Below are 15050 nucleotides of genomic sequence, written 5' to 3' on the forward strand. Positions count from 1 at the left end.
GTTTAATGTACTCATCCCATATCACTGTCACGTTATCTGTTTGAAATTACTTCTAACTCTGCAATAAAGCACATTGAATGACCCCTGTGTATGAAATGTACTATATACTGTAGAACACTGGTGTAACAATGTTAGAAGGCCCTTATTTGAAAACATGAAGTCTTGGGTCTCAAGCTAGTGTTGACTGATGCCACAGACTTGTGATAGTGGGTTTGGGATTCAGAAAAACCAAATCATGAAAATCATTGCAACATTTTTATTTGGTAGGCTAAACTGTATTTGGTCTCAAGCCTTAAGACATTGCCCAATGTTCGAGTTACGACCCAACATGTAATACTGGTGAACTTAATGTCTGACAGAGGTATCGGTTCCGGCCAGTGTTCCCTTTGAGACCTTCCCGTCCGTTCTGCTGGCCACTCCTGTTTCTCCTGCGGCCGCGGCCTCCAGCACCAGCACCAGTCACTGATGTCCCTACCACCACCAACAGAGGGGACGGTTAGATGACCTCCACCCTGGCTCAACCATCTAGTGCAGATGCACTCCTTCTTTTAACCTCTCTGGAGATCCGTCAGTTTGGCAGCACATGTAGCTCACCTAAAAGAAGATGGTAGAGAAGATAGATGTATGATTGATCTCCATCTGATATTTCAGTGACGCATTAGCCAAGTCATCAATTTTGTTTGCCAAAACTGTCAGTAGTTATTTGAGAAATAATCTACCTAATCTTCTATTTAACTAATCTATTTGAGAAATAATCTTTTATCCGAGCCTTGATTTTTTCACACTGTATTTGAAATTCTTCACAGCTTAAGCCACAGTTTTCCGACTGTTCATTAACAATCAAAATAAATATTTTATAAACATGTTGTATTACCATTTTTTTTTTTTTTTTTTAAATCATTATTTTACGACACTGACACTAGGCTGGGGAAGAGAATGACATACAGTATAATATTTCAATACTATTAATGTTGTACAATAATGTTACTGCACAAGGGTGCATTTGTATGTTACATGTGATGTGATGTCTGACTCCAGCTTGCCATATTTGGGCAGTAGGAGGAACCGTGAAGATGCGCAGACGGTTCTGAGTCACAGGCGGACGGCGGCGAGTGAAATTGTCTCGCCGTAGGCTGGCGAGTGGACTGGAGCCTGAGCCAGAGTGTGCGTGGGATTAGAGTCCTGTGGGACTGGCTGATAAGTGTTACGGATTACCATGGGTGAGGCACTGCCTCACTGGCGGTGCGAAGAGAATGCAATGCCCAGACAGCCAATTAGGGCATGGCAAGTGCCCACAAGATAAGGCGTGGCACTTTTACAAGCGTTTGCATCCACACCGTATTATGCTATGGCCAACTGAAATTATAGAAAATAATATTTAAAGTTAATAAATAGCTTTAAATGGCTCAACTCAAATCATGCAGTTTGAAAAGAAATAATAAGAAAATAATTAAATTGTACTTTTATGGTGTGGCAATAAAGTAGCGTTCCCAGTGCACTGAGATCTGGGCCTCCTAAACCTGTCTCAGCCTGTTGGCGCTGGGAGATTCCTGTGTGATAGCCGAAGGCCGTATCTCACCCGTCTCGCATCCCTACACAGAGTGATCGCAACTCAACCATCACAGAGCTTCTGTGGTGAAAGCATGAATACATATACACCGCAGGAAGGCTAGACAGAAGGACAGATACAGTAGATACGAGGAGAGTTAGACAGCATGAAAGTTAGACAGAAGGAGGGCTAGACAGCAGAAGGGCTAGAAAGGAGGAAAGCTAGACAGCAGGAGGGTTAGACAGGAGGAGGGTTAGACAGCAGGACAGCTTGACAGCAGGAGGGTTAGACAGGAGGAGGGTTAGACAGCAGAACAGCTTGACAGCAGGAGGGTTAGAAAGAAAGGCAGGTATCATGCACACATCATAGCTGTGCTGTAATCTGACCTGCAAATAAAGGGCCTATTTTATTTAATCAATCTCTTCTGATTAGGGTGAATTTCTAAAGTCTCATTGTGTTTGCTTTATCCTTCATTTTGTATCTGTACATTTTGTACAATAACTAAATTCCAAAATATAAAATCTTTCTCCACATATTTCTTGTCTTGCTTATTTTATTGCTATTTTGAATTTCCAATACCGAACAAAACACAATTTATGAGTGTATGTATGCATCCTACTCTCTGTCTCTTTTGGAAAAGCAGACATGACAGTGACTCCAGTGTGTGGCCCCAAAAAGTAGGATTTGACAGAACATGATAGAAAACGCTGCTAGGGTTGGCAAGAAAGGCTGTTCATGGGGAAAGTTGGCGTCTTTTTAAACTGACTTAAAATGGTGGCACATAACCAATGGATATGAACTGCCATTTGAATATTGAATCAATAAAACAATATTTGTTTAGACATGTTTTCCCCTGGTCTGATGTTATGTGTCTGTCTGCTGTGTGGCTATGTTTGCATTTCTGACTGTTATCGACAAGCCCCAGTGGTGGTTCAGACACCACAGAGAGAAAGCTGTCTTAATGTTTTCAGGAGAAAAAAGACGGTTGGGCAAATTGATGTGCTGTGCTTTTTCAGACAATAAGTCATGTCTGGAGAATGCATCAAACGAAGCAAATGCAATTTGGCTGTGGTGTGTGGTCAGCCCTCCAAGGAATGGACATGATTTCTTCTTCTATTGTGATTGGCCATTGTGGTGGCAGATAGCTTTTAAAGGGGGCTCACTCTTTAGTTGTTGTTCAAACTCAGTCCTCATCTCTGATAAATTCACATTATTGCTATTTTGGACCCAAAAAGTTCTTTCAGGTACAGCAATTTCGTTTTCTTTGTGTCATCGATGTCATTGTTGATATTGTTGATGTATAGCATTAATATTTCAATTGGGTTGTGTCTGTAGGCTCCAAAATGGAAGTAGCAACTTTGTTTGCTTTTTGTTGGCTGTGGTCTGCAGTGTCATGTATTCCGGTGAGTGTATCTTTCTTATCACCACCTGGCACCCAATTCTGTTGGGAACTCAAGATTTCCCCATGAATCCTTACCACTGAAATGGTTCAAATCACTAAAGCAGTCAGTAATATGTGCCTTATGCGTCTCCAGCTTGCGGCAGAGAAGTCTTTGGCGGAGCCCAGGGGAGACTTTCCCATGGGGGAACCAGGAGCCCAGGGGTCTGCTCCTGAGGTGCTTCTGCAGATGCTTCCCAATGTGCAGCTGCCTCGTTCCGAGCCTTCTGCCCCAGCTCAACCAGAACTGGAACCCAGGGTCCAGTCAGACCCCATGCAGACTCTGCCCACAGGCCAGCCCAGAGCTGTCTTTCCACAAGCTGGGTCTCTGCCGTATGGTATCCCGCAACCAGGGTTACAGCACCCCATCATCCCACAGCATGGACTTCAACAGGGCTTCTTGATTCAACAGCCTGGAGGACAGCCGCTGTTCATGGTCATCTATCCAAGCATGGCGGGAGCACAGCCACAATTTCACCCTGAGCACTTTCCACAGGTAATGGCTGGGTGATGGGGTTACCTCCATGCATGTAAAATCCAGAACAAAATAACAGAAAACAGCAATGGTGTTTGTTTTGTGTAAAAGGTTATGAATGCAAAACAACTTATGAAATGTATAGGCTACATAAACATTTTCGGCAGCATCTTCTCTAACAATAGAATATTGTAATAGTAGATGTTTGAGCACCCAGGGAAAGTGTCTCTCCTAGATTTCCAATCCACTTTTGTGAACCCTACTTGTCACACTAGGCAGCGGTACAGTGATACATGGGAGAGGTCGTGTGTGAAAGTGAGGCCTAGTTGGGGTTGTCGTGTTCACCTCTCAGCTGATCCCTCATTCAGTCAAGACAAGACCTGCACCCCTTGGTCCTCATCCAAAACAAAACCTAATTAACTTGAGCTATGCAGCCCTCTGGCTTTTGTACTAGTTTTTTCCCCCTCTTTTTTTCTTTTTTGGCTGGAGGCATTCCACTTGATGTCGAGTGTATTTTCAAAACATCCAGCAAGTGGGTGAGCTTCATGTTTGTGGTTGGCCCCCCACAAAAGACAGATATGTGGTGGGTTAGGAAACCAGACAACCTGTCGAAACACTGTTAGCCTGTACTTTTAAGAAAAGGTGATATATCGATGCAATATTAAAACACTACATCAATGCAGAGATACATTTTTTGATCACAAATGTCGTAATTTTCATAATGAACTCTACGAACCTCTAGCTTATCATTGGGATATTCTGGTTCATCGGGTTCACGTTAAAAGAAAATTCTAAATGGAGCCAACTCTTTAATTAAAACTGTCTGATGATTAACTCATGGAGTCCTTAGAACGAGGACACCCTCATGACATTACCCCTATGATTTAGTATCCCCCTTACAGAGCAATGCTGTACCCAGCTGTGTTCCCCCAACTCCCAGGACATCCGGTGCCGGTGTCCCCACACTCTCAGCCTGGCCAGCAAGGGAACCCAGGGTTCCCACTGCAGCAGCAGGACCAGCAGCAGAGACCACAGGTACCCCCTGGAGTTGTTCCAGTTCCGCAGTGCAGGTTAAGTCCACTTAAGTAGTCTGGAGAATGTTTAGAGAGCGCTCGTGCTTCAGATCGTTTCTGAGTGTGATGCTTGCAGTGAACTGGCAGCACTGAATTATTGTGTCAGTAAAGTCTAAATAGATAATCTGGCCCCTCAAGATCAGAATGTCTTTGGAATGAAATTGCTTGAAAGGGATACACTAACATTTAGCTGTCATAATTGTCCCAGAAGAGGCTTAAAGGGCTGTAGATGATGATTTCGATGACATCCGTAATCCTACACAGCTTGGAGTTATCAGATAATTGGTGAATGACAATGCTTTGTTTAAAATAACACACAAATAAACACATTTGATGTTCTTTTCCTAAGGTTCCCCCATTTGATCGTCCATTTATGGTAGGTAATTTCTAAGATATGAGACTTTTGAAACATGACTGAATGAATTGTCCTCTCGTGCCAGCAGCTTAAACATGGAGACACTGAGACAGATTTGTTGTTATAGGTTGGGACATCTGGTGGTGTCAGCTCTGAGGAACTTGAAGTAAGTGCAAGTTAAAAACTTTTACCTAAAGTGGCATAAATATAGTATGTAAATTATAATAAAGGCCTGTCAACCCAGTGCAACTTGGGGTTATTGCTCTAGGGGACAATGGTGGACAATTAGGAACCCACAACTTTTCTGGCTACTGCATGCGAGCCCAGCTCCTTAGACATTACTTTACTACCGGCCCAGATATATCTAGACTGCAAACTGCAGACAGTAAGCTGAATGACCAGTCTGTTTATTTCTCTCTCTGTCCTAAAGCAAGCCAGAATGGCGGCATCTGCGGTTCAGCGTCCCGCCACCAACCCCGCTATGCACGTCAACCCCGCCATGCACGTCAACCCCGCTATGCACGTCAACCCGGCCATGCACGTCAACCCTCTGATACCCCTCGGCCCTCTTCTGCCCTTCGGCCCAATGCCAGGGTTGCCCCCGGTCATGGTCAGTGACCCGGCTCTTGTGCCGGTAGAGGTGCCCGCAGGGGGCCCCATCCCCACCCGCGACGCCGCTCCAGCAAGCGTGGACCAGCCTCAGGCCCCAGCTGTGACCCCGAGCGCAGAGCGGATGCTCGTCACCGACCATCAGAACGATGAGGCAAACGTGGACCTGGTGACTCCCCCTGCAGAGGCGGACACATCAGAGCCTCCTGTAACGGAGGCTCCCTGTAACGAGTACACCATGGAGTCAGACAGAGGTGCCTTTTCCCCTTAGCATTCCTGCACCCTCAGGGCTGTGCAATATGACATACAGTATATATAGCACACACTGCAACAACAAAAAAAAACAGTCTGTACTATGGATGATTTAACCAGCATAGCACCAGTGACACCTTATCTTTGCTTGATGGGAAGAGAGTCCATGGCTTTTATTTAAGTCTGGGTTGAATTGTCTCTGCTGTCCCATACAACATCAATACACTGTAAATGTAATATTGTGAAAGAACCAACAGTTTTCCCATTTTGAGTTGTATTATTGAGAAACATTCACATGTCCTTAATACCACACACATTATCTGGGCACCTGCATACATCTTTGACACCACACACACACACACACACACTAAACACACACAGCCTTGGCTTGCACACACACACAGCCTTGGCTTGTACACCACACCATGCCTTCACTGATGTCTCTCTACTGCACCCCTTGTGTGTGATGGTTGGCAGCCCATATGCCACCCTTGAAAGAGACATATAAAGTCTGTTTGTTCAAATGCATTCACTACATTCTGCAGAATGTATTTTCTTTGGAAACAAATTGCATTGGTTTATGACATAAAAAAATAAAGAAATTAAAAATATGTTTGCATGTGTCGGTATGATCTCTGGAGCAGTTGGGTTGCATGGGCAACATCACAAATCATGTTGCAAATTCCTGACTTGCTCATGAATTTTACAAGAGTGTTTTTACTGATCTCACCTTCAGAATATCCAGAGGGAATTATGTATTTTATATGCAATTAAACTTGACATGTTTTGATTGTTTGTTTTTTTTTTTTTTCCTTAAAGAGTATTAATGCTTGAGAAACTAAAGCACAGACAGAATGAAATGTCATCAGTAAAATGTTACCAGTAGCTGGTTTACATCCAGCCCTCCATAATTGCTGTGCATTTGTTATTTCAACACATTCAGTGTCTAGAACCTTTACTTTTTGATTGACAGAGACTGAACGCAGGTTGTTTCATTTCTGACCTCGGCTACCTTCCAGAGAATGATTTATGACAGAGCCTTGTCATATTCTTGCTCAATCTCGGCGCATGTTCTCTGCCTGAGCAGCTGTCTATAATTATACTTAAAGCCAAACTGCTCCACAGAGATGTACAAGATATACAATAGCTGTCAAAGACTTTTCTCAGCAAGTGAGAACAAAATTTGGCTGGTGACCAACACCTGTCAACAATTGATGCCCTTTTGTTCACAAATGAAATAAATAGGAGCGATGTTCCCCTCAAACCAATTCAGTCAGCTCACACACCTCCTACACTCACTCTGATCATACCAAACCAAAGGTAAGTTTGCATTTACCGAGAAATATTCATTTTTCAGGAGATATTAAAACGTCTTTCAGAATATCAATTAGCTTGCTTCAATCAGACTAGACACACAGATGCTAAAAGCAGTAATTAAGACAATTTGACTTGAGACTTGATGACTAAAGTATCACCAAACATCTGTTGATTCATTGCAGCTACTTTCACCATGCAAGCCATCATTGTTCTTGCCTGTATCGTGGGGATGGCACTCTGTGCTCCTGTGAGTAGACTGGACACCACAGAGAGCAGACACAGCTCAGCATTAGAATATCTGTTTTATGTGACTCTCCTCATGCTATTCCTGTTTCTTTCCGCAGCAACATGCCCCCTACATTCAGGTGGAGATTAAACAAGCTCCAGGGGTGAGTAGCTATACAAAAACAAACAAATACATCATATTATGCAGACAAACCATTTTTTTTTTTTAGCTTGGTGACAGTATATGTGAAACATTGGGGAGTGTATTCCACTGTGCGCCTGGTTTAAAGAGACGAATATATTATGTTGACAGGTAGCTGGAGCCGCACCTGCATCAGGGTCTTCTCTGCAGTCTGTGAGTGCTCATAAATATCCGTTCATTATCTGGGAGTGATGTTTATTGGGGGTATTTTGTACAAGCTGAGTGGCCTGTTGGCGCTGTGCTCACGCGGCGTGTGTGATTCGTACAGATCCTTGATGCGCTGAGAGCTGCCCAGGCGGCTGGAGGGCCCCAGGTGAGTTTTCATACTTAACAGAAGCACTCGAACCCCGCATGCACACTTGAAGACGACGGGCGTAAGATGAGCTGCACAAATCATCTTCTGTCGTGGGTGTGTGCGTGTGTGCCTGTGTGTGTGTATGTGTGTGTGTGTGTGTGCACATTCTGTGTGTGCTTGTGTGTGTGTGTGTGTGTGTGTGTGTGTGTGTCCTGTCATATAGGTCATTGTGAAGCAGGAGATCCCTCAGCCCGCTGGCAGAGAGAGCGTGGAGATCGTGAGTTTCTGTTCATCACATTGAGCTCATTTAGTCTCCATTTCTGTTTGTAGATGGTCATTGATTAACACGAGTGCCTCTGTTTGGTTTGCCCCCCAGTTTTACCCCTTGGCCCCTGCCGCTCCTGCCGCTGCTGCGGTCCCTGTTGTCCCTGTTGTCCCTAAAGTCCCTGATGTCCCTATTGTCCCTGTCGTCCCTGTTGTCCCTGTTGTCCCCGCTGCGCCCGCAGCCCCTGCTGTGAGTACAACTCCACCCTGTCAGATTCGGACACACAGTGAGACTCTAATGCCACAAACTGATGGTTGGTGTGAAAAAGAGAAGAGAAAATGCTGCCACAGCAATGGAACTGTCCTTGCAGACGTGCAGGTTGCTAGATGGCTGAGATGAAGCAGTGTCTGCAGTCTTCAGGCCTGACACATGTTCAATGTTACCACTTGGTGGCGCTGTTGTTCAGCATGAGTTACTGGGTGAGGAGTCAGTGAAGTCAAGAAAGGAAATTTTGTTCTAAATCACTTCTTTCTCTCTCTCTCTCTCTGTCTCTTTTACAGAAGGCTCCTTCCAGTGATGATGAGGAGGAAGATGATTAGAAAACTGTAAGACGATCCATCCTTACTTCAAAATAAATATCGTACAATATTTACAAGGACCCATACACCTGTGAAAATATATCAAAAGTAGATTTGTAATCAGACAGCTGGCATCCAAAAGAGAACATTCTAAAAATGTTTAAAAATATATGTAGAGTTAAAGAGATGTAAGACTTTTTTTTAAAAAAAATATTCATTTTCAGACACTCGCCAAGCCAATTCCTTGCCACTGGTATCCAAGACCCGGAATAAAGATGTGACCTTGATAGCTGCTTCCTCTTTCCTAACTTGATCATGCAATGTACTCTTAGCTCCGCTGAGAGGCTCGAAAATGTGGTGCTACTCCTCTGGCTTTCCGTTTCCCACGGGAAGCCATTAAGCTCTTTCTGTTACCATTTTGTATACTGTAGTTTGTTTTGACAGATTTAAAAAAAACTAAATAAATCTTAGAATTTGTCACATGAATGTGTGTCTTCCTTTGTCCGTGGGTGGAGATAATCTTATCTGGCTGCCAAAGGAAGTACTATAGGGAAAGTGGCTGATAAATATATAAAATAGCAGAATGGAGTTAAATATTAAGCAGCAGACAGCCACTGTTTTCCCCCCAAATAACTACATCTTGGAGTGCACAAAGAACACTATGATATTGTTAGCAAGAGGTACTTGAGAAATGTGTCACTTGTATATTCATTTATGCAAAGACATCTATCAAATCCGACAACACATTTCACTTTGCAGATATTACTGATTAGTATCACACACAGACACACAGACACAGACACAGACACAGACACAGACACACACACACACACACACACACACACACACACACACACACACACACACACACACACACACACACACACACACACACACAGACATAGACACAGACACAGACACACACACACACACACACACACACACACACACACACACACAGAGACACACAGACACATTACATTACATTAATACAAGTCTAGCTGGTACAATAGTAGATTTTGAATGTTTTCCACATGACTTGTTAGCTGTTCCAAAAGGCAAGCTGCTATGTACATGAGAAACCGATGACACGTATTGCGAGACCTTGGCCCCAGTTTCAAATGATGAGCAGAGCCAAGCAGATCACTCCATCAGCAAATTGTCTTGTGCATGTTACAAAACTGTCGGGGGTTCTGACTGTGGGAGTACTGAGCTCACCCACAGATGTTTGAACTTAGGATCATGTTTTACTTTAGACAAGAAAAAAAGACTAAAACCTGGAGGCAATCTTCCTAAAAATCTTTTTTTTTTACAAAACAAACTTGTCTCATAATTCTTACAGTAATTATGCATATCTTCTGAGTGGAACATAGAAACCAACTGTGTTGGCAAGAAACTTGCTGATATATGCTCCTGTTGTCTGTGATTATGAATGACATAAGAGTCATCTCAGTGACTTAAATGCCTGTGTCAGCATATCGGACCAGCTATTGAGGAGTCTCGCCACTGGTCATTTGCTAAATACTGCCCGCACCCAGTGACCGAAGAACAGATCGTCATGGGATTGGTTTAGAAATGGGCCGTCAAACGTTTAAAAGCAAAAGCGCAGGCTCACATTTAGACCATTGGAACTTCGTGGTACCTCAAACAAAACGGTTGCCTTTCAGAAGACGAAGGTAGGCCTCCTGTATTCTGATACAATATCATACTGCTACAATACTCTGTTTAGATTTAAAGCTTGTTAGGCTACACCGGGTCAGCAAATGAGGAATTCCGCTTGCAAAGTGTACATTTTCAAAGTCTTATTTTTCCGAACGTATATGTTGCTATCATGTCTGGTGTAGCCAGTTCCATTGATTACAGTGTTGCAGTGTTGTGTTATAATTGTTGCAGCTGACTCTGGGAATAGAACGCTTCATACATGCGTGGTGTAGCAACCCTGTATTGGTCGAACCTTCTTTTGCATCATTTGCTGATTTTGAGACGATGGCTTTTTATGTTCTCTAGTGTGTGCTGTTATGACCATGTGGACCGCTGTACTCTGTCTCTGCTTCGCCAGTGCAATTTCAGCTGCACCTGTAAGTAGAGGCCTGGCTTCAAACAAACATTTTCAGTTGAAATGTACATTTAGCTAAAAGTGATTCATTTTTACACCAGCTCAGCTTTCTTTAACAATGCTACTATTTTCACAGCTTGGGTCATTCTTCAGTTACCTTCCTAACTATGACAGTCCAAGGCAATCGGGTCCTTCAACACAGGTAAATTACATGCACAGACTGGGCACCTGTCAAATAATTTTGGCATTGTATCAAGCAATGCAGAAAAAAATGGATAGCGTGAATGCCATTTAATTTGATCTGTGTTTTCATATAGGGGAACAACGTTCGCTTCTCACAGCCAGGCTTCAATGCCCCAGTCAGCATGGAAATAGTATGTGCACCGTCTTCTACACTAAACTTTCCATCACACCTGTGTGTGTGTGTGTGTGTGTGTGTGTGTGTGTGTGTGTGTGTGTGTGTGTGTGTGTGTGTGTGTGTGTGTGTGTGAGTATGTTGTGAAGAGATCTTCTCCTCCTTCAAGCAAGAGTAGCATATAAAAACATTGTCATTCTCATCACACTGTCAGTTCTTTTTGACCTGGAACAATTAACCCGCTGTGTGCAATTCAAACATGGGAATCATGGCGTGCAGTGCAGTGCAGTCACGTGTCGGCAGGCTGACTGGGGTTCATTTCCTCCTCAGGTATTTCCCCAGCGGTACCCCACCAACCCTGCAGGAGGCTCGCCCAGCGGCCCTGTGAGTATCAAGTAGGATCACTCTGTCAGCGCCCCTCAGGTGGATTATAATTACGGGTGAATGTCAAGGATCTCTCTCTCTCTCCCTCTCTTTCTCCTTCTCTTTTTCGTTCTCTCTCCCTCTCTCTCTCTCTCCCTCTCCTCTTTTTCTTTCTATGTCTCCCTCCCTCTCTGCTTCTCTTTCTCTCTCTCTCCCTTTCTCTCTCTACTTTCATCTTCCTTACAGGGATATCGTTCACAGGCTTTCATCAAGTACTCCATCCCCAAAGCCCCTGGTCGCAAGAGTGTAGAAGTGGTATGTGCATTTCTCCCCCTAGTGATAACAGTGACAGAGGCTAACCTCACTAACTACCCAGTCATTATGCGTGCAATTGGTGTAGGCGTGTGTGTGTGTGTGTGTGTGTGTATATGTGTGAGTGTGTGTGTGTGTGTGCACGTGTGTGCGTGTGTGCGTGTGTGTGTGTGTGTGTGTGTGTGTGTGTGTGTGTGTGTGTTCATTTTATTAAGTACAGATGGGGGAAAGTGTTTGCTTTACAGCTTTCTTTAATCCCTTAGCCACACTGACGTCTGTCTCTTAGGAGGCATCTGTAATGTCCTACTTTGAGAAAATTACAGCATGTCTGAGGTCTGATGAAAGTGCTAACTCGAGCCTCTTTGTCTGTTCTTTTCAAGTATTACCCTTATGATTTCGGGCAGCAGCAACAGGTAAAAGTTCTCTTTTTTTAACCCCTGATTTGTGTGATGGCTTTCTTTGTAAAGAATGTTAATACATGTTTGTGTTTGTTTCAGAACTTCCCAAATGTTCCACAAATGCCCCCAGCTACAAACGTAGGAGACATATTTCTTTCACTCTCTCTCTCTGTTATTTCTCTTTTTGTAATTTCATTTTTGTTTCAGGCAAATACATGTCTTTAAGGGCAATTCCAAAACGCAAAGTGCACATTCACCTACGCAAATGACAAACTTTAACTTCCTTGCAGCTTTTCCCATTCAACCTCCCATTCCCACCACAAACTGTTCCTCAGCAGCCTCCTCAGCAGCCTCCTCAGGTATGCTATGAGATCTACAAAAAAAGTCAAATCGTGTTATTATGTTTTAATAATAATAAATGTTTTAAGTGTTTATAACTTAGTGGCTTTTGCACTCACCCTCCTCTGTTATGGTATCCCCTGCCTCGCTGACCCCAGAGAGAGGTCAGGCCAGCAGGGAATCTAAAATCCAATGGCATGACAGTATAGTTTGCATGACCCCCCAGTCCTTGGATGGTGGGCTTTGAGCTCAACGGATGAACTGTATGCTTGTTGCAGTACAGTGTTTTGTTCAAGAATGTGAACTTTTGCCCTTTGTACGGCTACAGTGTCTGAAAAACTGAACTTTGCTCTAAAACATTGGCCTGACAGAAAAATCAACAGAAAGACAGTCCAGACAAAACAGACAGAGGGTTGAAGAAAACGAAAACACCCTTTTTTGAAAAATGAAACTCATAGAACGTCTGAGTGGAATGTCAATAAGCAGCCATTCTGTGAGCATGAGGTGTGTGTGTGTGAGGTGTGTGTGCGTGTGAGGAGATCACTGATGCGGGGTGTGTGGTGTTTCAGGTCCCACCGTACCAGCCGCTCCAACCCCAGGACACACTGCAGCAGGAGCAGCAGCAGCAGCAGCAGCAGGCGCAGCAGGCCCAGGCAGGTCGGTATCAGTGGGGCTGCCACACATCCATGTGATTAAGGCTGTCTCCAGTTTACCACTGACTGTGTGCACAGGCTGAATAGAAACAGAAGCACACACACATACACACAGACACAGACTCACACATATGAATACAAACACACTTGCGTGAATGCACATACTGTATGCAGGTGTGCGCACACACACATGCACACACACACGCACACACGCACACACACACACACACACACACACACACACACACACACACACACACACACACACACACACACACACACCTACACACACACACACACACACACACACACACACACACACACACACAGTCATAGAGTTATCGATTTCCACAAGTAGCACTGCTGTGATCACACTCACACACCCACTGAAGACTTTATTTATTTATATTGGAAATGTTAAATCACACAGAGGTACAGACATGGTACATACAGTATGAACATGTTTTTGTGCTATATTTAACAAATTTAACCTAGTATTATTGCTTGTCTTGCAGGAGGGACTTTACCATGAATGAATAACCTCAATGTTTTACTGGATACTTGAAGACACACTGTTCTCTTTAATTTAAATATATATATATATGTTGTTGTTACTAGCATGCAAAAATGACCAAATGTGTTGTGTATTGTATACTTTTCACCCAAGCATGTAAATGCTATGAAGATACTTTTTCAGAAACAATGTTATTATTGCACTGACTATACTGACTAATACCTAACTGCAGATCATTTCTTATGTGAAATCACAATATGAAATCACAATAATGTTGTCACAATATTAATAAATTTGAGCATCAAAACACTTGAGGCCAGTGTGTCTTTTGGCAGAATACTTACTGTTACACAGAATGTTGTTGCTGCCAGCAGTCGAGCGATTGATTTTTACTCTCACTAAAACGGAGATGACAGTGGCAAGGTTTACAGATTGTGAAAGCCGGCTAGCTGCGCGAGAGAGCCTTTTAGGACAAAAGAGCTGTTGGACTCAGGAAACAACAAGTGGAGCTGGACTCAACCACGTAGTTTCTGTGTTTTTTTACACTGACCAATTGGCAGTGTCCAACTGAGCAAGGTGCTTGATCTTATTAGCGGTGGAACAAAAATGTGCTATCAAATGATGGTCAAGAATGGGACATAGGCTTTCTTCTATATTTACAAACAGTATCTGTGTGTCTGGGTGTCTGGCACTGTTTACAGACGTGTGGGTGCTTGTCTCTACTATGGCATGCTGTGTACACCCGGGTGCAAATAGCCACATTGACTATACCCACTACAGCACAGTTCGCTATTACCACCAGGTTGCAAATAGGATGTGCCTGCACTGCTACTAGTATAGCTTCTTCTTCAGTACATCTTTCAACTTCATCTCTGTGTTAAACGGGGCAATTTTTTTAGCAATGTTGCTGGGCAACCTCATATTCAGTTCTGTGTGTTCATGATTGGATGATCATGAAGTTATGCCTACTGATGACTGAAGTTCTGTAGAAACAAAATGATCAGTATCAATGGGAACATGCCAAAATCACAATACGCCCGATTCACACCGGATGTGTGGCAGCGGCGTGTCAACTGTCCGTGTTCATCTTGCTAGCTCTGGAAAGCATTTTCAGCCCAAAAAGACAGTGGAGAGACGTGTTAATAGGTTGATGGGCCACAGCAGTGCTACATCCAAGGCATTTCTGGTATCAATGCTCACATAAAGAGCAACGCAGCAGGGATGGAACTCAGACGGAATGTGCACGCCATGTTGGCGGTCTGCAACATTGTTCAAAAAGTTGCCTTGCATCATGGCCCCTAGCTGATGATGCAAGGCAACTTTTTGAACAATGTTGCAGACCGCCAACATGGCGTGCACATTCCGTCTGAGTTCCAAAAGTGTCTTTTTGGGCTGAAAATGCTATATGGAAAGGATTTCCAGTCAAG

General features: G+C 43.6%; 2 protein-coding genes across 2 annotated transcripts; both read left to right on the forward strand.

The window, feature by feature from the left end:
• Positions 1 to 6965: 6965 nt before the first annotated feature.
• Positions 6966 to 9119, forward strand: scpp7 (secretory calcium-binding phosphoprotein 7). The gene is made up of 9 exons (XM_062554974.1): positions 6966 to 7071; positions 7251 to 7315; positions 7413 to 7457; positions 7607 to 7648; positions 7764 to 7808; positions 8014 to 8067; positions 8167 to 8304; positions 8616 to 8660; positions 8858 to 9119. The coding sequence occupies exons 2-8, from the start codon at positions 7262 to 7264 to the stop codon at positions 8652 to 8654; spliced, it is 417 nt and encodes a 138-aa protein (XP_062410958.1). The 5' UTR covers positions 6966 to 7071; positions 7251 to 7261; the 3' UTR covers positions 8655 to 8660; positions 8858 to 9119.
• Positions 9120 to 10264: 1145 nt separating this feature from the next.
• scpp5 (secretory calcium-binding phosphoprotein 5) lies at positions 10265 to 13932 on the forward strand. Its single transcript, XM_062554986.1, has 11 exons — positions 10265 to 10309; positions 10641 to 10711; positions 10826 to 10891; positions 11007 to 11063; positions 11375 to 11428; positions 11654 to 11722; positions 12100 to 12132; positions 12217 to 12255; positions 12408 to 12476; positions 13026 to 13113; positions 13625 to 13932. Exons 2-11 carry the CDS (start codon positions 10652 to 10654, stop codon positions 13639 to 13641), a joined length of 552 nt encoding a protein of 183 aa, XP_062410970.1. The 5' UTR covers positions 10265 to 10309; positions 10641 to 10651; the 3' UTR covers positions 13642 to 13932.
• Positions 13933 to 15050: the final 1118 nt, after the last annotated feature.

This window comes from Sardina pilchardus, chromosome 2 (genome assembly GCF_963854185.1).
Source record: "Sardina pilchardus chromosome 2, fSarPil1.1, whole genome shotgun sequence".
NCBI classification, from domain to species: domain Eukaryota; kingdom Metazoa; phylum Chordata; class Actinopteri; order Clupeiformes; family Clupeidae; genus Sardina; species Sardina pilchardus.

Coding starts and splice junctions, on each gene's coding strand:
- scpp7 (XM_062554974.1), top strand. CDS start 7,262: ATGCAAGCCATCATTGTTCTTGCCTGTATCGTGGGGATGGCACTCTGT. Junction 7,316..7,412: donor GGATGGCACTCTGTGCTCCT/GTGAGTAGACTG, acceptor TTCTTTCCGCAG/CAACATGCCCCCTACATTCA. Junction 7,458..7,606: donor AGATTAAACAAGCTCCAGGG/GTGAGTAGCTAT, acceptor TTATGTTGACAG/GTAGCTGGAGCCGCACCTGC.
- scpp5 (XM_062554986.1), top strand. CDS start 10,652: ATGACCATGTGGACCGCTGTACTCTGTCTCTGCTTCGCCAGTGCAATT. Junction 11,064..11,374: donor CCCCAGTCAGCATGGAAATA/GTATGTGCACCG, acceptor TTTCCTCCTCAG/GTATTTCCCCAGCGGTACCC. Junction 12,133..12,216: donor ATTTCGGGCAGCAGCAACAG/GTAAAAGTTCTC, acceptor TGTTTGTTTCAG/AACTTCCCAAATGTTCCACA.